The sequence below is a fragment of the Canis lupus genome, chromosome 6 (genome assembly GCF_048164855.1).
Source record: "Canis lupus baileyi chromosome 6, mCanLup2.hap1, whole genome shotgun sequence".
In the NCBI taxonomy this organism is placed as follows: domain Eukaryota; kingdom Metazoa; phylum Chordata; class Mammalia; order Carnivora; family Canidae; genus Canis; species Canis lupus.
Window position 1 is genome coordinate 42,177,451 of NC_132843.1, and position 22,404 is coordinate 42,199,854.

The following is a 22,404-nucleotide window of genomic DNA, read 5'->3' on the forward strand; positions in this document are numbered from 1 at the left end:
CCCCTCTCTATGGCACAGGAGTGTGGAGGTGGTCACCTCCAGGCTCCTGTGTTAGCACCAACGACCCCAGAGTCACAGGCAAAGAGACTCTCATATGCAAAGAACATCTTTTTTATTTCCAACTTAAAACTTCATCATTACACTTGTCAAATGCGTCAAAAAACAAAATGAACCAAAAATCGTAGCTGATATCCAGAAAGACAGCTCTATGGTGGTAAGGGCTCTCTTTTCATTACTGGAGACTGAGTCCTTCTTCCTCCCCTACAGCTTCCTCAGTCAAGTACAGAACACGCTGGCACGCTCTTTCCGACACTGAGCAAAGCATAATAAAAAACTCCTGCTTCCATCAGGGTGAAGAAAACACAACTTCCCCCAAAACAAGATTTCAATACCACAGGACGTAGGATGCCAGAGCAAGCCAACTTCGTGATCACACACCTTCCAGTGGCTGAGCAGGACCAGTCGACACATGTAAATGTCGCGTGTGGAAAATGCATCATTAAAAACCCAAACGTATACACTCTAGATTCCCCTATATTTAAGATACTGAGAACAATTGAAATATAAAATTTTAGTGAGTTTGCTACTGTTCCATTCTAGGACAATTAATACTGAGACTGTATCAACTAGAATTTAATAGCTACAGCTACCCTACACACCTCTATTAAACTAAAATAGAGAAATGATTTTGAACTCTTATTTTTAGATGAACAGACTCCTAACAATAAACACCACCCTCTTTTACAGGGAGTAGCGTTTTGTGACTATAAGGAATGTACAAAATACAGTATGAATAGCATGATCCCAACAGTAGCAAAACCACGGTTTTATTTTTTTAAAGTCAAAAACATACAAAAATATTAGCCTGAAATGGCAAGTTTTCAAATACCAATCTGTGTAAAAATGTTTAAATAGTGATGTTACTGCAAAAATATATATTTATTCTATTTTTTTCTATCTGCAACAGTTTATAAAGGCAAACGAACACCTGCAATTGAGGTAGCGAAGCCAAATTCACAAACTTTGGATTAAGAAAATATCCTTCCTATGTTTTAACAGCATCTTTTATACAACGTTAAATGAATTCTAATGGTTTTGCGATTTTTAATTGACATGTATCACTTCATAAAACTTAATATAAAATACTGCAAATGTTTTTGTTAAAGAGATATTTCGTCCTGACAATTATTTCACATTCAAAATACTGTACAGAAAAATCTGAAGTCACCATATATTACATAAAAAGCTATGTATTTACATTTTCAAATGCAGTTCTGGAAGCTGGGGGTAAGCAAACTGCTCCTGGCGGTCTCCTGCATCAGTGGCTGCGAATGATCCCTCTTTATGGAGGGTGGTTCATGCAGGGCCTCTGTGTGCTTTCCAATCACAGAACTAGGAAATGACTCAATTCAAAAGGAAATGGATAAAAATTGTCTTCTCTGAAGGTAACAAGACAGAAATGTGCTTCAAAAGTAACAGCTGATTTCTGGTTTCATTTCAGTAACACCGACACAATCATAATTTGAAAATTCATCAAACTCACAGACATCTATGGTATTCTTTTCAGTGCAATTACAAGACTTTTGTTTTCAGATTTTTAAGGATTTTTAAGGTGGGATTTTCTTCCCACCAGAAAGCCAATTCTAACACCTTGACATTTTTCCTTATGTTGTTGTGATTTAATAATAATAAACATGGCTACGTTAAAAGACCACTTGGCTCCATAGTCCTGACCCGAAAAGAAAAATAAGATCCTGTCAGTGCAACAATGAAGACTGGTTCTAGAATGTTTCCTAGTTTCTGCAGGTGGAAGCCAGAGCTGCGGGAGCATCCAGTGCTGCGTGGGGCCGGAGTGACTAGTACACGTAGGGGAAGATGCGGTAGGGCACCCGCTGGCAGTACTTCTCCCAGGCCAGGCCGTACTTCTTCCGACAGTGGCGCTCATCACGCGCTTCCCGGTGCACCAGCAGCACGGTGAAGTAGATCACGTAAAAATATGGCAGGACGTGCTTAAAACCTGTGGGTCGCCACCGCAGAGGAATTAGGTATTTTTATGATCCCAGCGCAGTATTTTCCCTGCTCTGACCCCCAAATCCTCTCAAAGTGAAGCATGAGATTGCTTCCTTTTTTCCAGTGATGGGGAAAGCACCCTGCCCCCAGCACATGGCAGACGTGGTGTCCGCAGCACAGACTCTCCGGGGGACAGCAAATGCCACGCCCGTCCTCCCCTCTGCCCCAACCTTCGGGATCTCTGAACCCCAGTCAAAGCTCTAAACTCACTACCCTAGACTCGGCTTAGAAAGAAAGCTATCAGGCACAAGCTGCAGGTGTGGGAGTTGCTTCCGCCAGGGGCGCTCCCAGATGCTTTCGTTCCAAAGCACCCCCCTGCCCCTGCCCCTGCCCGTCACCCCCACACCACACACACCATGCCCCCCCACGCAGTGCTCACCACAGGGGAGGGACCACGCCAGGGCCATGATGAGATCACCCAAGTAATTGGGGTGGCGAACGAAGCCCCACCATCCACTAACTAGAAGATTTTTCCCTGTTGAAGTATGGATGGTTTTTAAATCTAGAGGAAAATAAAAATGTATTTATAATGACCTTTACACAAATAGAGACATAAAACCTACGTAATGCAGATAACATAAATATAAACCAATGCTTACGTGCAAGCTTCGGATCAGTGGGATTTTTCCGGAATGCGTTTTTCTGAGAATTTGCACATCGGAAGATTACATATCCACAAACTGTAATTTTTATAAAATTTCATGTTAACAATTTAGATATAACCTAATACTTAAACGCATCTCTAATTTCACTCCAATTATTTCTGTGCTCTGAGGAAATTTCCAAAGTACAGAATACTTTGAAAGGTTTTGAATTGTTCTTAAGAAATCAATCTCAATGTCAAAAGAAGAGAACTATCCTGAAATTTCACCATCTACCAGGGGAATGCAAAACCAACCAATACAGTTACATCGACAAATAAAACCGAATACAGACCAGGCTGTAATTACATCAAGCCTGGCGTCCTGTAGACTCAAGAATGTGGGGTGTCATCTGATGCTGTAGCACCTACGAGTCGTTAACATGGACGCTGCATGAATCACAAACTACAGCTCGGAGGCAGCACCAGGGTGCCCTGCATATAACACTCGCCGAGTCCCACTGCAAGCCTACAAGCTGACTGCTTTATTTCAGATTTCAAATGTCTTGTGGGCTTTGACATATCACTGCCTATTAACCACCAGGTAGTCCGGCCTCCACCCGTGCTGAGCCACAGCTGTACCCCCCACTTGCACGACCACCCTGAGGGACACGCACACATGGTGATACTAAATCTTAATTTTAACTTTAACCAATGCCTTGAATTTCTTCTTCTGCCATGGGTGCTGGTTGGCATAGCAGACCTCGCTACCCTCGAAGCTCACGCTGATTTCCCCACCCTACCTCTGGGGCAGGCATTTAATAAACAGAGTAACAGAAGGAAAGCCAAGCTGATGCTGTACGCACCTGCCCATGCTGCCCCTCTGCCCTCCTCTTCCCACAATTCCCCACCACCTCACAATTTAGATCAAACACCCTATCCTCTATTGAGTCCACACCGCCTGGCATTCCCCAGAGAGCCATGCTCTCCACCTTCAGCACCTCACTTGGGCTGTAAATCCCCCCCACTGGTACGCTCACACCACACACGGAGTCAGAGCCCAGGCAGGGCTAGCACACAGGACCAACCTTCCTGCCTTTCAGGTGCCCAGCAGGGACAGCAAAGGGAAAGCCACCGACGGATGAAGCATCATTCTCTCTGAGAGACCAGAATTTTTCTGTATCACTCACCAATCACAAGCCACTTCAAACCTGAGCTAACTGTGGCCGCATGAAAAGGCGTGTTAGAACAACATGTAGATGCCAGAACACGACAGACTCAGCAACAACGCTCCATACATAGACACTGAAGACAATACTCACGTTTCAGAGCGATGATCAGGGAAGCCATGGGCCAAGACACTTCATTTGGATGGTTGACGAGATAAAAGGCTTGAAAGCTGTAGATAAACGGAACCCACACTAGGTCTCCAAAAGCCAGCATGAATCCAAACCCATCGTGGGTGATGTCCATGGTTGTCAACAATGCTTCCTGTGGGAAAGAGCGGGAAAAGCCATCGTTAAAGACCTTCGTGGAATGAAAGCTTCCAGACTTCAGGTTTACAAATAAAGCATGGGTTTCTAGTCAAATTCATACCGAGCTATGGGAGAAGACCCCAACCAAAAGTGTTTGAGGCGGGTCTCGGATACTGCACCTGCCTACAGCCTCGCAGACACTCCCAGGAAAGTGCACTTTGTGTTTAATGACTCTTCTCCCTCCCCTCCTGACCCAGTGAGAAGGTGGGTCAGCCTCCAGCGGGCGCCCCACAGCAGCCAGATGCCACAGGAATTCCTTAACTGGAGCCCTTTCCTCCAGAAGGCTGTGGTACTGACAACACACGGCCCACCCCCGCCCCCCGACTGCACCCCTGCACCCCCCCCATAAGGACCCGCCTTCCCAGCAGCCGTCACTCCACTCAACAGAAGATGTGTCAAAAGTTCCAGAACATCAACGTCCAGCACTGCACGTCAGAAAGCAGCCGAGAGGAAAAACTAGAATTACTAATCGCTGAAAAGCTACCAGAAAGAAAGTTTTTTTAGAAAAGCCTCTGAGGTGATGAAGCAACAGGGAAGCATCGTTTGGCCTCCATGACTCCAACAGCAGGAAGGCCATGTGCCCAGAAGACCAAGTTGCTTTTAGGATCAAGGTTTTCTTTCCAAAGCACATCTCCCCAGGCACTCAGAGAGCAGGGCCCAGGGCTGAGCAGGAGGCAGGACTTGAGAGGAACCGTGACCCGGATTCTTATAACTGAGGCCCACTGGCCACAAACTGCCCCTGCCCTCCCAAAGACAAGGAAGATTCCTGAAAGACCAGCATCAGGCTTTCCAGTGGCTCTGACAGTGCTCTCTGCAGCCAGCCTGGCGCAGGCCAGGGGCGATGCGCTGGTGACCCCACCACAGGGCCTGCAGAAGCCCCTTCAGACACCAGCCACCAACACACCATCACGCAAACTTGCTCTGGGACGAGAGAATGTCAGCTGCCAGTTGTTTTTGCAAACCGAGAGAAAACTCAAGTTGGAACCAGAGGCACAGATTACAAGGAAACCAGGAAACTGGTAAAATGAGTCTAAGATGGGCCCAAGGAATACATGATCCTCAAGCAGCAGAAAACACAGATGGCTTCTCAGCATGAGGAAAGCCACATGTTAGGAACTTGGCCTGACTTATACTGGTTTCCTCCATTATCATGACTTCTTTCTACCCATTTAGTCACAGCGGTTGTGTTTTGCAACACCAACAGTGGGCCCCAGGATGTAAGAACTGGCTGCCTCCTGACAATCCAAAAAGTATTATCCTAATCCAGTGACACTGCATCAAATGAAGGTGGATGGATACATTGATTAAGAAATTGAGACTGATTTATATCAACTGGCCACATCTGCAAAGCCACAATCTACAGATCTTAAGTATCTCACACTAGGGAGCAGCTGACACACATGGAAATTCCCACTTGCATGTGTTGGCTCAAGGTGCCGCGTGGACGGACACCCAACCTGCTCCTCAGCAACAGCCTGAGAGGGGTGCCCCCTCCAACCCCGGGCAGGAGGCCAAGGCTCCTAAAATGAATTACCTCATTCCAGAGAGCGTCCACCACGTACAAGAGCTGGAAACTGTTAACCAAAATCATCGCTAAGGATGGAGCAGCTCGATGCTGTAGCTTCATCTCAGCCAAAAGCATCACCAAGTTCACAACCACCTAAAAGAAAAGGGTTAGGTACCATCTCGAAGTGCCTCCCCAGAGCCTTAGCTACCATGGCAGGAGACAGTCACCGTCACTTCACTGCTGAGAAAGCTGCAGATGCCACCTTACCACGCAGCAACCTGCAGAGCCAAGATGAAGGGGGGAGACCATGAACCCAGATGTGATGCTCCAGGAAGGACACGTGGTCACCTCTGCAGTACTCTTGTCAAAAAAGCATCATCACTCATGCAGTCATGAGAAGACAGCAGCCCCTACACAGCACAGGCCCAGCACTCTGCAAACGGCAAGGCCACATAAGCCGGGAAAGCCTCCGAGAGGCAAAGCCGGGTCACAACCCCAGGGACCGGGGGTCTGTGGAGCAAGGGTCCCGGGATAGAGACAGGGCAACAGTGGAAAAACAGGAAACCCAAACACAGTCTGTGGATTTAGCTGATGATACTGTAACGACGGTAATCCGCTGGCCTGCAGGATGCTCACTCGGGGAACCAGCGAGGTGCAGATGCCAATTATTTCCCCCAACGGGTCTAAAATTAAGTCAAATTCATTTTCTTTTCTTTTTAAAGATGAGGAAAATACATTTTTTCATACATGAATTCACCTACACAAATAACACATCCCTACATAAACAACTGATAAAATCAAAACAAACTCTTAGTTTTTTATAACCTACAACAAGAGGGTATCTGAACCCCACAGCCTCTATTTACAGGGACAAAATACTCCAAATACAGATCTGCAGAAAGCTATAATTATTCCTAAAAACAAAATTATTCCTAAAAACTCGCAGCTTAATCGAAATTATCTACAGTTTTTTCTAAATGCAAGACGACCATGTAGTCCTGAATAGAAATTTTAAAGAGAAGAAGACATACGTACCCATCCAATCAATCCAGGGCGCAGTTCACAAAAGTATTTGAGATCAAAAGTACCAATCCGAGGATTTAGTTCACGGCCAATGAAGAAGTCATAGATGGCATTTCCTGGAAAGGGAAAAGTCCTTATCCAAACAATACAGCAGTTGTGAAGCTTACAAAGAGCACTGCTGCATGCCGCCCAGGTCCCAGTCCAGCCGCTCAGGGTCTGGCAGGCGGCTGCGCGGGTGGGCAGGACGGACTGTGAGCTCCAGGTGGCAAGAAGATGCGTTCCCCTTCCAGAAGCAGCCAGGGCCTTTATGGCCAGATCTGCTTTTAGGGGACCCGGAGCTTTTTTTAAATGTAGACTCAAAATTTTCTAAAATAAGCAAGCTCATTTTACAAAATGTTTGAACACTTCAGGTCAGAATCAATCAATTTGTAATATCCGTGACTTGTCTTCTTTTTTTTAAGGCTGTTTACCATTTGGGCCTGAAAGGAGACTATCCTAACTTGTGATGCTGATGATAGTAAAATGTTAGTGACTGTACTCAAGTCACTAAAGTAAGAGGTCTTACCTGTCAAGTGACTGAGAAAAGAAGAGAATTGAATAGGAAAGAAGAAGAAAAATACTCTATTTTTTCCCTTATTGTGTCTTTTCTTTCCTGTGGGTTCTCCATCCCGCAGGGCTGGAGAGGGCAGGGCTGCGCTGCTCACCAGAGCTGGCGGGGGCCAGGGCGGCCGGGGGTGCCCATGCAGCCCGCACGGCCAGGTAGGTGCTCAGGGCCATGGCGAAGGTGGCAGCGGCCAGCGCCAGCGGCAAGAAGTGGTGGTACACGTAGTGCAGCTCCACACCCCGGCACAGAGCCGCCCCAACGGCCACGCAGGTCAACAGGAAGGCGTAGAACCCTTCAAGAAAGGGCAGAAGAGAACCGTTAGCCTGGGTTCCCAGGTCTCTATCCTGAGAAAAGGCTGCAGCGTCATCTTTTCAAGGCTCACTTGCATGACTCAGGATCAGCAGCCAAGCGGCGTCCTGAGCCTGACCTTTCAACACGGGTCCCCTGGCTCTCAGTGTTTCAAGTATTTTAACATACTTGAGCTATTCTTTTTTATTAGGAACAGTCATCATGTGCTTTTAGTGAAGAGAGAGCTGAAAAGTACATAGAAATTCACTATTAAAAAGCTGAGAAGGTTCTCAAAATTTACCTAATCCTAACCCTCAGGCCAAACCATGAACAGAACTATGCCAAACATACCTATAAAGTCTTTGGGGCAATCTTAACAGTTAAAAAATTGTAATTAGGGGCACCTCGGGGGCACACTCAGGTATCGGACTCTTCGTTTTGGCTCAGGTCGTGATCTCAGGGTCATGGGATCGAGCCCCCTGAGAGGTGCCTTGCCAAGTGCAGTCAGCTTGAGATTCTCTCCTTCTGCCCCTCCCTCCACCTCTCTAAAATAAATAAATCTTTTAAAACTAAAATAAATCTTTTTTAAAACTTGTAACTATTTTCACTTGAAAATACCTTATCGGTAATGGTTTCAGAAGATCCTGGTTATATTGTATCCCCCAGAACAAAGGTAAGAGGAGAGGCCATTGGGTGGGGCCTGTGGGCCCCCAGGGAACCCCTGCCCCCGCCAGCCCCCCTCAGCTCACCAGCCGCCCTGTCTCTGAGCTAAAGCAGCAGTTCCACTTCCAGGAACAAGCACCTACGAGAGCACTGCTCTAAGTCAGAAAGTTACATTTGGACTAACAAACACAGAAAAGAGGTAGCTATTATTTACGTAAGAATTCTACAGATGAAGCTCTTAAAAAGCAAAAGGGTCAGCTGTGGTTTATAATTTAAATCCACATTCTCCACATACCAGGTTTAGTCCAAAAACTAACTTTTAGGTATTTAAACTTTTTCTTTAACTTTTTACAACATTCATTTAACTCTTATAAGCTTTATGAATATTAAAGACAAAGAACAGCAGAAAAAGCAGCTTCCAGCCCTACAGCCCGTAGTATCTAGGGCTCTCCTTGACTCATAAGGGAGAAACCTCTTGAAGAGAAACCTAACGCTGGAACCAGTGAGAGAGAAGGACTGAGCAACTAGTCCACGGCTGCCACCCAGACACCGTGGCTGGTAGTGAAAGGGGAGTGAAAACAAGATCCCTTAGGAAAGAAGGAAATCCATGCCAAGGGAGAGCCTCTGACACAAAGATCAACAGGCCCGAAGGCAAAAATAACCCCCTCACCCTCCCTAGCCTGGGCCTACCAAGGGGGCAGAGTGTTAGAGATTCTGAAGCTGGTTCTCTGGTTCTAGCAGCAACAGATGTGGTAAAACTAAAATAAATAAAATACCTGACAGTAGCAGCAAGTGAGCATAAAGCAGACACATGGGTCAGCAGTGAGCAAGTCTCCATATTTTACACACTGGGCACAGGATGCATCTAAAATATCTTTGCCTGACCTTCTAGAACCCAGGATAATAACTTCAGATTGAGTAGGTGCTAGGTAAGTCATAGAAAAATGTACCCAGGGTTAGAAAGGTAAGTGACAGGATTAAAAATAGCCAAGAATTAAATTTATAACATAATTCCCAGGAACAGAAATCTACTCAATCATGCTGAAGTGGAAAATCACTGAGGGATAGCCATAACATACACCTAGTTCCTAAAAGCAAGTGAGCTGCACTTGATCAAAGTCTTTGCATGGCACGGGGGGACCCCCATCCTCACTCAGCACATCATCCCACCATGGGGGTACCTGAAGGTTCGGACCACACTCAGCCTCACCCACTGGTGCCCAGTCATGGACACCTCCTGCAGGCCAGTCACCATCCCACCACCGAGGGTCCCACGGGGAACAAGACAGGGTCCCCACTTCCCCATCCCCAGATGTTGGGAAGGCATCACCAAACAAACAGGAGAAGGGAGACAAATGATGAGCACAGGGTGATGTAGGGACATGTGGAATCACTCCACTGGACACCTGAAACTAATATGACACAGTATGTTCACTACACTGGATTTAAGATAAAATTAAGAACTAAAACCATGGGTGCCTGGGAGCTTAGTCGGTGAAGCGTCTGCCTTTGGCTCAGGTCATGATCTCGGGGTCCTGAGATGGGGCCCCACGTCACGCCCCCTGCTCAGGAAGGAGTCTGCTTCTCCCTCTGCCGCTCCCCCACTAGTGTTTTCTCTCTCTTTCAAATAAATATTAAAAAAAAAAAAAACATAAAGTAAAATATAAAAGAGAAAGGGACCCAAGGGCTTCTCTGAATAGAGATGTGACAGGGATGAAGCAGCTCCATCGGCACTTCGGGGACAGCTTTCCAGGCAGAAGCACTGTGGCCACAGCTGAAGGAGGATGGCGTGCTCCAGAATGGGACTTGCCGGGTCTGGCAGTGACCCAGGATGACCCAGGAGGATAAATACACAGACAAGTACAGTTACTTCAGTCAGCAATAAACACCTCTAGGAACATCAAACTCGGTGGCGGCAGAGGCGCCCGAGGGGCTGTCACCACACCGGGCACTGTGGGCTGGGGAGCCAGCGGCCTGTCCCCACTGGCAGCAACCAGCTTTGACACGCCAGAGAGCAGAGCGTTCAAGGGCTCTAAACCATCATCAATTTGAGTGTTTAAAAAAGAAAAATCACCATTCAATCTATACTTGAGTCTTCTTCCATCAGCAAGAGGCATTCCTTCCACAACCTTAAAAGGGGGAAAAAAAAGGGTTTTTTAAATTTAAAACTTTAAATAGCACCACACTCCACCATCACATCCATCCTGGCCCTAGAAGGAAGACCACCTTTCAGTAGCAAAGGTGGTCACAGGTCCAAAGAGTTTAGTGGCGCGGCCAAACCCCACAGCAGCTGCTCAGGCATGAGGCTGTGGGATGATCCCCACACCCCGCCCCCCAGGTGCCACCGCCAACCATACGCACGGAGAAGCCTCTGTCTTGTCCACCCTGAGCTCCAGAGTCTCCAGGGACTTCCTGCTGCTCCCAAGGCAGGCTACCAGGCTTCCGTCCCACACAGCATGGGTCCCTGTCCTCAGGCCCGCCACTGACTGACCCGTCCTCACAGACTCACCCGCTCTTCCATGCAAACATGCACGCTCACCCTGTCACTCAACCATTCCATGTGCTGCTCCATCTGCTCAGTAGTCACACACGTCACACCCACACAAGCACTTAAGAAACACACGTCTCCCACTGGATGAATTAAAAAGTCCACTATTCAGAAACGGTGTGATTCACTTTGAATACAAAGCGCTAACACGGTGTCATTTGTCTTGGGCTAGACCCTCTTCCCTTTCATCGGCTATGAAAGGGGATCCAGGGGAAGGGTCACACCCGGCTGGGATCACAGGTCAGCAGCATCCCGCCTGCTGACTTCAGGTGATCTATGATCCTATCCGGTACCAATCTAACACCACACTGGCCTGTGGTCTATAAATGTGTGAAAATATACACGTACATGTATACATAAAATCTTTAACCATCAAAACTGCTTTTCTTTTTAAATATTATCTAGTTTGAAGTAAGCTTACCTAAGTCAATCTGAATGTGCATTTTTACTGTATAGCTTTACCCTAAAAACGCCTGAGAGTTCACATCCCAAAAATCATCTCTAGAACCAATAAAGTTATGGGGAGACCCTAAAGTATGGAAGGTCTGCAGCCCCAACCTCCTCTATGGGTGCTCGCCGCAGCAGTAACAAGATCCTCTAGTTCACAGACTGTAAACTTGCAGAGCCCCAAAAATAAGATCTTTAAATGAACTACTTAGTGCTCAGGGAAGCCCACATTCCTTTAAATATACCTGAGCATTCTAGGAAAAAAAAAGAAAGCAACTACACTCAGCAATTTAAGACACCACGTGAGTCTGAAAAGAACTTAAAATGCTCCTCACAACACATTTTTTTTTTAGAAAGATGAGAATCAGAAACTTACTATATTGAAAAAAAAAAAAAAAAAGAAAGAAAAACCAAAGCTACAGACTAGTTTAAAATCCTGATCTGGCATCTGAAATAACACTGAGGGGAAGAAGGTCTTTCCTATTTGGTTTGGGAAGTGACGCAGGACCACCCCGCCTCATCGGGGGTTCATACCATTCAGACTTTCAGAAGCACGAGTGTCACAACAGACAAGAGCAGTGGCTTCGCAAATGAGGCAGCCCTGCTACTTCCTACCATGGACGGCTTCCGACCTCAAAACTACTGTCAACTTCCTTCTGGAAGCCCCAGGGTGGGTGGGGCGGGGTCCCCACAGCAGGTGCCTCCCAGCAGACACTTACCTTCCCAATTGGCAATATGTAGAACAGAGCCTGAAGGGAAAACCAGAAGAAGTAGATCGCAAACGCTCTGGTGTCCCACAACTCAGACAAAGCTGGCATAGGAGGCGGGAAATTCAGGAGACTGGGCTCCTTCTCTTTGCACAGCAATAGCAACAGGAAGAGGAAGGTGGGCAGGCCAAGCATGATGAGAAACACACCTGCAAACAAGCAGTGACCATTCAAGGCTTGAGGTTCAGTGCAGACTACCTCGTGTTTTCACTGTTTTAAGGCAGAACAGAAGGCTGGCTGACCATCTGCCACCCAGGGCCGCACCATCCCCAAGTCCACCCTGCCCTGCTTGCCCCATGGGTCCTCAGACAGCAGGTCAGCTGAGTCAGTGCCCAACAGCCAAACCCCACCTGGCAAACCAGGCTCTGACACACTTCACATCCAACCACCGCAGGAACAAACATATTGAGATTCCAGCAAACTAAAGATCAGAAAATCTAAAACTTACCAGCCTAATCGTAAAAAAGCACACTTTCTTTCCCTATGTTTCTAGCAATTAGGACCGCATGATGTTCGTGGGACACATGATGCTGGACACCACCATTCACAGCCCAGCTGGCCCACAGTTATAACTTCCAAAATACAAAGCAACGAAGCCAGGCAGAGTTTTGAACCAGTTGTCTAAAAGTATTTTCTTTGACTAGTATTTTCCTTTACGTAAAATCTCATCACTTTCAAATTACTACCTCTTAATAACACTAAGCCTTTAAACACTTCTGATCCTGGATGCTCACGCCAACCTGTCCAGCGGGTTGGGCAGACATGCTGACCCCATCCTGTGACCCAGGGGCTTTGCTGCAGTCAAGCTCTGTCCTCTTGGGCCTGATGAGTCCATCTTCCTGTCCCTACCTGTCCACCACCCTACCCATACACCTCCCACACAACCTTTCTTTTACCACTCGTCTGCATTTCTTTGTTCAAAACCTATTAATGGGTTGCTGCAAGTTTTAAGTACAGCTATATGGGCCCCCTGTCAACTCCAGGATGTCCTCAAAGATGTTCCCACCCCAGGACTCTGGACCTGCTGCTCCTTCTGACGGGAAGGCTCCTCTCCAGGTTCCACGCCACCAGTCACTGCCCCGCTGCCCCGCTACACCCCGCTACACCAAGCCCCCCACCCCCACCTACCAGGGACTCCACCAAACTCCAGGCTCTTGGGCTGTGTGCCCAGCACTTCAGAGGTTTTCAGTAATGTAGATCCTTTTGTTGGAACAATGTTTTCTTCCTTAGAATCTATGTCTTTTAATTTGATCTCCTCTCTTCTTGGACGAAGGCTATACTGTGTAGACATGGACCTAATTTCTTCCGACAAATGGAATTTTTCCTAATTAAGAAACAGAAAATACTAAACATTTATAGTCAATAGTTATCATTAATGCTGCCACATTCCCTAATTCAGCATCTAAATATAGCCATTTACTAACAAGAATAAATTTGCTAAATTATAGTCAGTCTCAATTTAAGGACAGAATTTTAGAAAAGATAGTAAGAAAATACTATGCTGTACAGTGTGATCCTCGAGGGGAAGTCACACTAACAAAGAGATGAGAAGGGACACCCCGTACCTCAGCATTTCTGTGAAGCATGCCATCCCTCTCTGTGTGCTCGGGCTCCCCATTGTATCTGCTGATGCTGTTCCCAAAAGGCTTCTACGTTGAAGAACACAAACCATTGTAAACATAAGAATTGGACCTTATTAAAAAGACCAAGATGGCAAAAATTTGCTATTAGAAATCAAGCAACAAAACAAAGACAGCTTTGATTCTAAAGAATTTCAACATACTTCTGTTAAAAAGGGAAAGGAATAGATTAGAATTTCTCAGTCTCTAAAAGATTGGATTTCACAGCACAGATTTCTACACAAGATCTTTCATCTTTTAAACATAATGAGACTGAGTGTTACGATGTCACTGAGCCATAGCAGGTACTTAGGGAGCGCCACCAAGTGACCCACAGATCACCTGCCTCCTTGCTAGATTCCCACTGCCTGCTTTCTACAGGGCCCTCAGCTCCCTCTGCCTGGGTCTCCTTCCTCAAACCTGCATCCTATCAGGCAGTGGAGAGGATTCCTCATTGGACCGAATGGTGCAAATCTGTTAGTTTGCAAAGATTTTCCAGGCAATGCTTGGCTGAAATCTGTCACTTTGCTCCTTTCTCCATCACTGACAAATTACAACGCTAATAAGCCAAGAGGAGGAAAGCAAGTTAAAAGTGTCCTTGGGAGGCGGGCTGGCAGAGAGAGGGCCACAGTGAGATGGTATCAGGTTCCAGCTTAGATCAGGGTCAAGCTAAGCAGTGTAAACATTCAACGTACACTTAAATCTACCCAAGCGCCAGTGAGTACTCAGCAGCCAACGGAGCCGCGTAAACACCACACTCCACTTCCAGCAGCCAGCATAGAGTCCACAGCAACAAGGTGGCCCAGTACCACAGCTGGTCAGCCAGCCCCAAACTATGCGGCTGCAAACTGCCAGGATGCTCATGCAGGGAGGCCAGCGACTGCAAAAGGTCACGCTCAGGCAGCCATGTGACCATCAAAGCTACATGCAGCACAGGTCCTTCCCACACAACACACCGTCCTCAACTCCAGGGTGGGCATGCAGTGCCCAGGGCGCTGCTGGTGAGGAACAGAGCCAGTGTTCCTGAGGCACCAGGACTCTAAGGTCACACTGTACACACAGAATGGTCACTACATGCTAAACACGAAGAAATGACAGGGAGTAGCATGCAGCCTGTTCCCTAACCTGAGTCACCTGACTGGCTGTGAGAACCGCTTACATGGAATGCTCGAGCTCACCAGCCATCATCAAAACACAAGGTAGAGCGCTGAGCTGACAATCTCTGCCAATCAGATTGACAAAATATATATATATATTATTATAAATCTCAGGATGAGAAAATGAAATAGGCATTCACACACCAGTGATGTTGGCATAAACCTTCTTGAAGCAATTTGGCCACAAATCTGCTCTACCATCTGACCTAGCAGTGCCATTCCTAAGAATTCATCTTAAGGAAAACTTCACAACAGTGAAAATTTAGAGAAAAATCTAAATGCCTATCATCAATAAGGAAGCTGATGTTAACAATCAGGTCACATCTGTATGATTTACAGTATAGCCGAACAAGAACATATAGCAAACCATGTACAAAAATATAATACAGGTTATTCCCAATATTTTAAAATTTAAAAATCTGACTATAAAACAGTATGTACACAAAGCCAGTTTTTTAGGGTTATTAAAAATCTGTGTGCACTTTCCCAGAAAAGAGATAATATTAAGTGAACAAAATAAAAGATCATCTGTATTCTATCCTTTTTCCTCAAAATCATTTCCATCTGGCGTATGTACAATGTAAGATATCCAGTGCAAGGACCTACGGGTTCTGTACATGGATGTCTCTAAGCTTCAACTTGGACAATGATTCCCCTAAAGTTATCGTCTTGGAATAGGGCAAGTGGTCAAGTGTGATGATGTGAAGACACCACAGATATGTTTCCCTATTTTATACACAAACTTCTATAAACTATAAAACTTTTTCAGGTCTACCTACAATATACCTCTATGTCAAATTTAAACACTGCTTTTTTAAAAACCATGATATTAAACAGCACCCTCATAACAGCATTTTTCCCCCCCTGGTATTAAGAGCATTATACTTCTATTCTTCCATTTGTTTATATCATCCTCCAAAGTCATCACCCAGATGCACTGTTTCCTGGGCCCTTTATTCGACTCACTGCAAACAGTGTGAGAAAACAGGCCCCCAAAGCAGGAGGCACTTTTGGAGGGAACCCTGAATAAGGGGAAAGGCCCCTCCACCGGCCCAGGACCACGCACCAGCACCAACGGGGTCAGCTTCACTTCAAGCACCTCCTTCCTCATTTCCTTCATGTCGGCCTGGTGCGAAGCGGAGGCAGATCGGCGGGAACTTCTCGGTGGTCGACCCGGGGATCGGGAGCGCGATCTGGACCTACTCCCTCGGCGTCTGGAGGGAGAACTGGAAGTTGAGCCACTTTTCCTTTGTCTGAAGGAAGTTAAAGGCTAGAGAGGGACAAAAAGGCAGAGCTTTAGCATAGAACAGACCTGAATAAGATGAGGGCATAAAGGTGTGGCCAGTACGGACTCCACCACTGCCCTGGGCATTGAGGCCTCCAAGGGCCTGCCGGATAGTGGCCCACCTCCCACAGGACACGTGTGGCCTGTCCACTCCTGACCCTCCTCATGGATGTGCCCAAACAAACCAGCCATGTGCTTTCCTGAGAGTACATACAGGGAAAACAGCTACCACAGACTGAGTCAAACCGAGATGAGGGGACACACAAACAGCATGCAGTAACAAGAAACCCAACCCCCCCCCCCCCCCCCCCAGGTACAATCTGAAGGCGCATAAAATCTGCAAGGCTGGATTACTTCACAGCGCTTCGCACTGCCCTCTTCTTTCCCACCCGATTCTGTGTGGCCAGGGAGCTAAGAATGGCTTCACATTTTGTAAATGATTGCAAACAAAAGCAAAAGAAACATGAAACTTTGTGACACATGAGAATTACTTGAAATTCTGGTTGCAGTGTTCATAAATAGTTTTATTAGAACACAGTCACATCCATTCACTTCCAGACTGCCTGGAGCTGCTCTCACACTGCAGAAACCACAGGGCCCATAACGCCTAAGATATTTACTATCTACCTCTTTGTTCAAAAACTTTGCCAACCCCGGCTAGAGTACTTAAACTGTGGTTCAGGCTGTGGGTTCAAGAACTGTTTCTTACTGATCCACAACAAAAAATGAAATTGAGGTTGGACTTTTAGAAATGTTTAGAGCATTTCGACAAAGTAATTTCATGCCTACTGAATCAAAGGGTACAAAGTTAGGGCTTTTACTTTGTACATCCTTTTCCATGTGTCTAGTAAGTTATTTTTATGGTATTTTACATAAGCACTTCTACACCATGGATCAGATCATTTAAAGCCCAAGCCCCACTGAGAGGCCAAGAAGCTCCAGGCCAGACCTAAATCTAATTGTCACTCTCCTGATTAAATCCTCCGTGATCGGGATGAAGCCCAAACCCCTCCAGTTCTGCTCCCATTGAACCCTTGGCTGGTCCTCACCCCCACCCCAAGCCTTTGGCCAGAGTGTGACCTCCATCACCCAGGGCTTCCCCATCTGGCCTCAGTGCCCACAAAGGTGTCTCCCTGAGACCCAGTTCCGCCCCACCCCAGTGTGCGCCAACACCACCCACCAAACTTCCCTCACCAAAGGCATTTATCCCAGCGCCTCCAAACAGAGCCAGAGGCGACTGCTCTATGCCAACAAGCCCCCCATTGGTTATGTCCCCTTCCTCTGAGCAGACTGGCTGACCACAGGGGCACCGACCTTGATATCATTCTCCTTCAGCTCAAGCTCAGTGCCATCTTTGTACTGTACGGTGTAGAGTTGCGAGTGGCTGTCATGGCTCAGAATTTCCACTTCGTAGTAAAGCGAACTCCCCGGCCACCGACCTCTCACCACCTCGCCATCAGCGAATTTCCTACTCGGCATCTTCAGGACTCAGTCTGGTTGAAAAGAAAAAACAAGGAGTTGCTGCATACGCACTTACATGTGTCTTTTTTCACAGAATAAACACTAAAACAACTTTCCAACTGGCCAACATTTTTGGACCAGAAACACCTCTGGGCAGGGGTAGGGGGAGAAGGGGACGTCCAACCCCTTTGTCCAAAGGTGAGAATATAGTGTAAAGCTGTTAACTGTTTTTTTCAAGGACATAAAAATTGGCAGCAGGAAATGGCAAGGGTTGGGATACACAGAGGCTGTTCTTTCTGCCAGGACATAAACCTTCTGGGGTCACTTTACACAGGATGATGTTGCCACCATGTCGCCTGCCAGTGATATGAAAATGCAGCAGGACATAAAGGCACCAGGTGGTTTGCACTCTGCAAAATCTATCACCCAAGTGACCAGACATCTTGCTGTTCAACAAGACACAGTCAACAATTAGGTCCATTTTTTCATTTATAAATTCGCATATGGGGGCGCTTGGCGGGCTCAGATGGTAGAGCGTGCAACTCCTCATCTCTGGGTTGTGAGTTCAAGCCTCACATTGGGCGTAGAGCTTACTTCAAATAAACTCTAATAAGAAACCAACCATCTGGGAAAATCAAGGATATACAATTAACGTTACTACAACCCACCAACAAGGAGAAAAATAATTCCAAACTCATAATGAAGAGCAAACTGGGGGTGCTTAAATAAAGTTTTTAAGTCTTACAGCTAAAATACAAATTCTACCAAACAAGTCTGCGGGTACCCGGCCTTCATCCTGGTGCAGCTCTCAGGGCTGCAGCAGACACCCACCCTCATTTTAACATTCTTTTGCACACGGCCCCCAGAGCCGCCTTTCCACCACACTCTGAGAAACCACGCATGATCCGCAGGAATTGCCACTTACAGGGGGCCTGCTGGCCACCCTCCTCCAATATCAACTGGTTGCTGGGCGCTTCCAGCTCTCAGGCCGCACGGTTTCCCCGTCCACGGAGTTACAGATTCCCACTTCCACGTGACAACACCGAGTGCCTCCAACTCTCCGCACCGGCGGCTGAACCAGCGGCTGGCCTCGTCTAAGCAGCAGACAGTCCTGCAGAGAAATGCTCCCCCAATGACCTTCCTGTCGCCAGCTCAACAACCTGATCGGCCGTCTGGGCACTAAGCATTCCTCCTCACTCTTCTCCTGTCCAGAGCCGCCGACTGTACAACGCCTGCCGTGTGGGCCCCCCCAGAAGCTCTGGAGTTAAGAAAGGACAAAGCTGCATTACCCCACCCCTCCAGGGGGAAACCTTTCATAAGCACATTTCTTCACTGTTAATTGCCTGAGAAAATACTTCACAAACTGCACTTGTTTAGAGATAGTAGGGAGGCTGGGAGATGAAAGCAAACACAGCCACTCAGCCAGTGATTAGAGGGTGTCCATCCATTACCCACCAGTGTAGAAGGGGCCCTGCCCGCACCCACCTGAGATAGCATCATCGTAGGCTAATGAAGGGGTGTGGGCGAGGGTGAGAGGAGCCAGAGGCATTGGGGCTGACTCACACCTAGCTAAGGAGGCACCGGAGGGGCACCTCGCCAGTGGAGGCAGTGGATGCCTGGGGACACAGAGAAAGGGCACAAAAAGGAAGGTGACAACAGCAAACCTTGTCTGTTTCAACATTCAGGTCCGAGAACCTCCAAGTACTAAGAAAGAGGAAGGAAATGTGCCCTCTTCTCTCTTGCCCCTCCTCCTCCCTGGACCCCCTAAAATCAAACCACTGTTACTGGTACTGATTCTCTGATGCTGGTCAACCAGGGTTTAAAGAAGACAACTATATCTGACTACATGAAGATGCCATTCAAGTTTCAAACAACTCTCCACACATCTGAAATCCAGTCCCTCAGAACTTTTAAAAAGGCCTCGGAACAGATACTGCACCTTTCTGAACACTGATTTATTGGCATCTTTCTATTACTCAAGTAAATCTTTTAGGTTAGGGTGCCTGGGTAGCCTTGTGGTTGAGCATCTGCCTTTGGCTCACTGCGTGATCCTGGAGTCCTGGGAGAGTCCTGCATCGGGCTCCCCCTGCAGGGAGCCTGCTTCTCTCTGCCTATGTCTCTGCCTCTCTCTGTGCCTCTCATGAATAAATAAATAAAATCTTAATTAAATAAATATTTTGGGTTACAGAAATTAAGATACCTGGTGAATATCTGTTAGGTCACTATGCTTAATTTTTTAAAAAGATAACAAAGAACTGGGACTTCATAGTGATGTTTCACATGGTGGCCAAGAAAGAAAACCCAAGCCGGCACTTTCCTTAGGAGACCACTATGGTATCAACAAATACCCCAAAAGATGAAACCACAGCATCATGTGCACCTCCACTTTGCCCAAGATCCTCTCACATTGTGACAGCGGGGCCACCTTCTAACAGGATCTCCTGCGGGAGTAAATGGGCCAGGTCTGGACACTCGAGCTTCACTGCCATCACACATCCTTCTAATGAGGGGCAGACACACGGACAAGCTTCCCTTAGAAGGGATGTTTCAGTCAAGGGTGGAAAGAAAAAATGTGTTTACTGAATACCACCTTCTCAGGCTTGTGGCTGTGAAGCCCCATGCTTGCTAACTTCTCAGTCAGCCCTGGAATCCTGACCCACTTGGGCTCCAATATGTTACTGTTTATCAACACCACAGAGCACTGCTGATCAGAGACCACAGTGTTACACGGTCTGTGGTCATCTTTCCCTCACTTTTCCAAACCAGTCCAGATAGGGCAGAAAGGGGAACTTGGAGAAGTCTGACTGCCTCCTTGCACACCTGGGCCCAAGGTCGGCCCACTAGGCATACCCTGGCCTTGCCCCCTGCCCCCTGCCCCCTGCCCCCTGCAGGAGGCCAGGGTAACACCACAGCCCCGGCCGCCGTCAGGCCGGGGAGGCTGACCGAACCCCCTAGGTAATGCAAACACCCCAAGGTGAGGCCCGCTCCCCGGAGGCTCACTCTTCTCCCTCCTCCCCGGACAGCTCTCGGAAACCGGCTGGAGCAGCTGCCCGTGCTCTGTCCACACCCGGCGTCTTCCTGCCCCGCAGCAGGGCCCGTCCTCCCGCCACCAGCACACGGGGCACAGGGCACGGGGCACGCGGCGCGGGCTAGTGCGGCAGGTGCGCGCAGCCGCCAAGGACCTCAGGCCGTAGAGGGGCCCCTTGAGACCGTGGGACGGTGTCGCGACGAGGACTTTGTAAAGATCCTTAAGACGCTGAAAACACAGGGTCGAGCACGCGCAGCCCGCCGCGCTACCCGCGTTCGGAGCGTGAGAGCCGCGGGCCGGGAGACGGCGAGCGCGGACGTCAGAGCATCCCCCGCCCCCGCCCCGGCCCGGCCCCGGCCCGGCCCCCGCCCCGCGCGCCCCTCCCCCGGCCCCGGCCGGGCCCCCCTCCCCTCCCCCCGCGTCCCCGCCCGGCCCGCCGCGGCCGCACGCAGGCTCCAGGCGCCCCCGCCGCCCTCCCGCCGACGCCGCCGCCGCGCGCCCAAAATGGAGGGAGGCGCCGGCGATCTCCACCTCCGCTCCACTTCCGCCGCGGCCCCGCCGACCCCCGCGGGAAAGCCCAGGCCGCGCGTCCCCGCCCCCGCCGCCCCCCACCCCCCGCCCCCGCCTCCCGCCTCCCGCCTCCCGCCCCCGCCCCCGGAGGCCGCTCGGCGCTGGGCGGCGGGCGCGGGGACGCTCACCTGCGCCGGGCTCCGGCGGGACGCGAACGGCTCCGGGACACCCGCCCAGCAGCACCCGCCCAGCAGCACCCGCCCGCCGCTCCGCGCGCACGACGCCGCCCGCCCCGCGCGCACCCGCACCCGCACCCGCGCGCCCGAGCGCGCCCCCGCCCGCCCCGCCCCGCCCCGCCCCCGGCGAGCCCGCCCCGCGCTCCCATTGGCCGCCCGGCCTTTTGAATCGTCCCCGGCGCCGCCCATTGGCCGTGCGCGTGGCGCGGCTGCGGGGGCGGGGCAGGCGCGGAGCCGGGCCGAGGGCTCCATCCGCCCGCCGCCCGCCGCCCGCCGTATCTGGGCGGCCCAGGCGCCGCGCCCCCGCCCCGCCCCTGCGCCCCCGCCCCGCCCAGCCGTGCCCCGCGCGCTCCGGAGAAAGATAATCGCTACCTGCCCAGGAGTCCGTCAGTTCGCGCGGTGCCGAGTCCGGGCCGACTGTCGGGGGCGGCAGGTGCTTCCCGCCAACTCGCAGGCTGAGCTCTCCCGACCGCGAGGGCGGCTGCGGCCGGCCCGCCCCGACGGCCCCTCCAGGGCTCCGGCTCCTTTGTCCCGGCGGCGGGACCCGGCCTGGGCCGCGAGCGGGTGGGGGGCGCAGTGACCGGAGCGAGGGCAGGGGTGGGGCGGGGGGCGCAGTGACCGGAGCGTGGGCGGGGGTGGGGCGAGGGGCGCAGTGACCGGAGCGAGGGCAGGGGTGGGGCGGGGGGCGCAGTGACCGGAGCGAGGGCAGGGGTGGGGCGGGGGGCGCAGTGACCGGAGCGTGGGCGGGGGTGGGGCGGGGGGCGCAGTGACCGGAGCGAGGGCAGGGGTGGGGCGGGGGGCGCAGTGACCGGAGCGTGGGCGGGGGTGGGGCGGGGGGCGCAGTGACCGGAGCGAGGGCAGGGGTGGGGCGGGGGGCGCAGTGACCGGAGCGAGGGCAGGGGTGGGGCGGGGGGCGCAGTGACCCGAGCGAGGGCAGGGGTGGGGCGGGGGGCGCAGTGACCCGAGCGAGGGGCAGGGGTGCCGCGGGGTCTGGGGAGCCAGGGGGCCGGGGGTCCTGGCCGCAGGTGCCAGAAAGTACGCCGTTAACATGTGACCGGCGACAGAGAACTCTTGCC

The 22,404-nt window shown here is 49.9% G+C and overlaps 1 protein-coding gene across 2 annotated transcripts; it reads right to left on the reverse strand.

The window, feature by feature from the left end:
• Positions 1-95: 95 nt before the first annotated feature.
• On the reverse strand, positions 96-21,379 carry LBR (lamin B receptor). 2 transcript variants are annotated; one of them, XM_072830155.1, is made up of 14 exons: positions 21,281-21,379; positions 17,408-17,586; positions 15,875-16,078; positions 13,598-13,681; positions 13,161-13,356; positions 11,985-12,181; positions 10,345-10,399; positions 7,420-7,611; positions 6,728-6,831; positions 5,720-5,845; positions 3,973-4,141; positions 2,670-2,750; positions 2,450-2,572; positions 96-2,017 (listed from the first exon to the last, which is right to left on the reverse strand). In XM_072830155.1, the coding sequence occupies exons 2-14, from the start codon at positions 17,570-17,572 to the stop codon at positions 1,857-1,859; spliced, it is 1,857 nt and encodes a 618-aa protein (XP_072686256.1). In that variant the 5' UTR covers positions 17,573-17,586; positions 21,281-21,379; the 3' UTR covers positions 96-1,856. The 2 variants fall into 2 exon arrangements, with proteins under 2 accessions (XP_072686256.1, XP_072686257.1); XM_072830156.1 differs by lacking the exon at positions 21,281-21,379 and adding an exon at positions 18,480-18,620.
• Between the last annotated feature and the right edge of the window lie 1,025 nt (positions 21,380-22,404).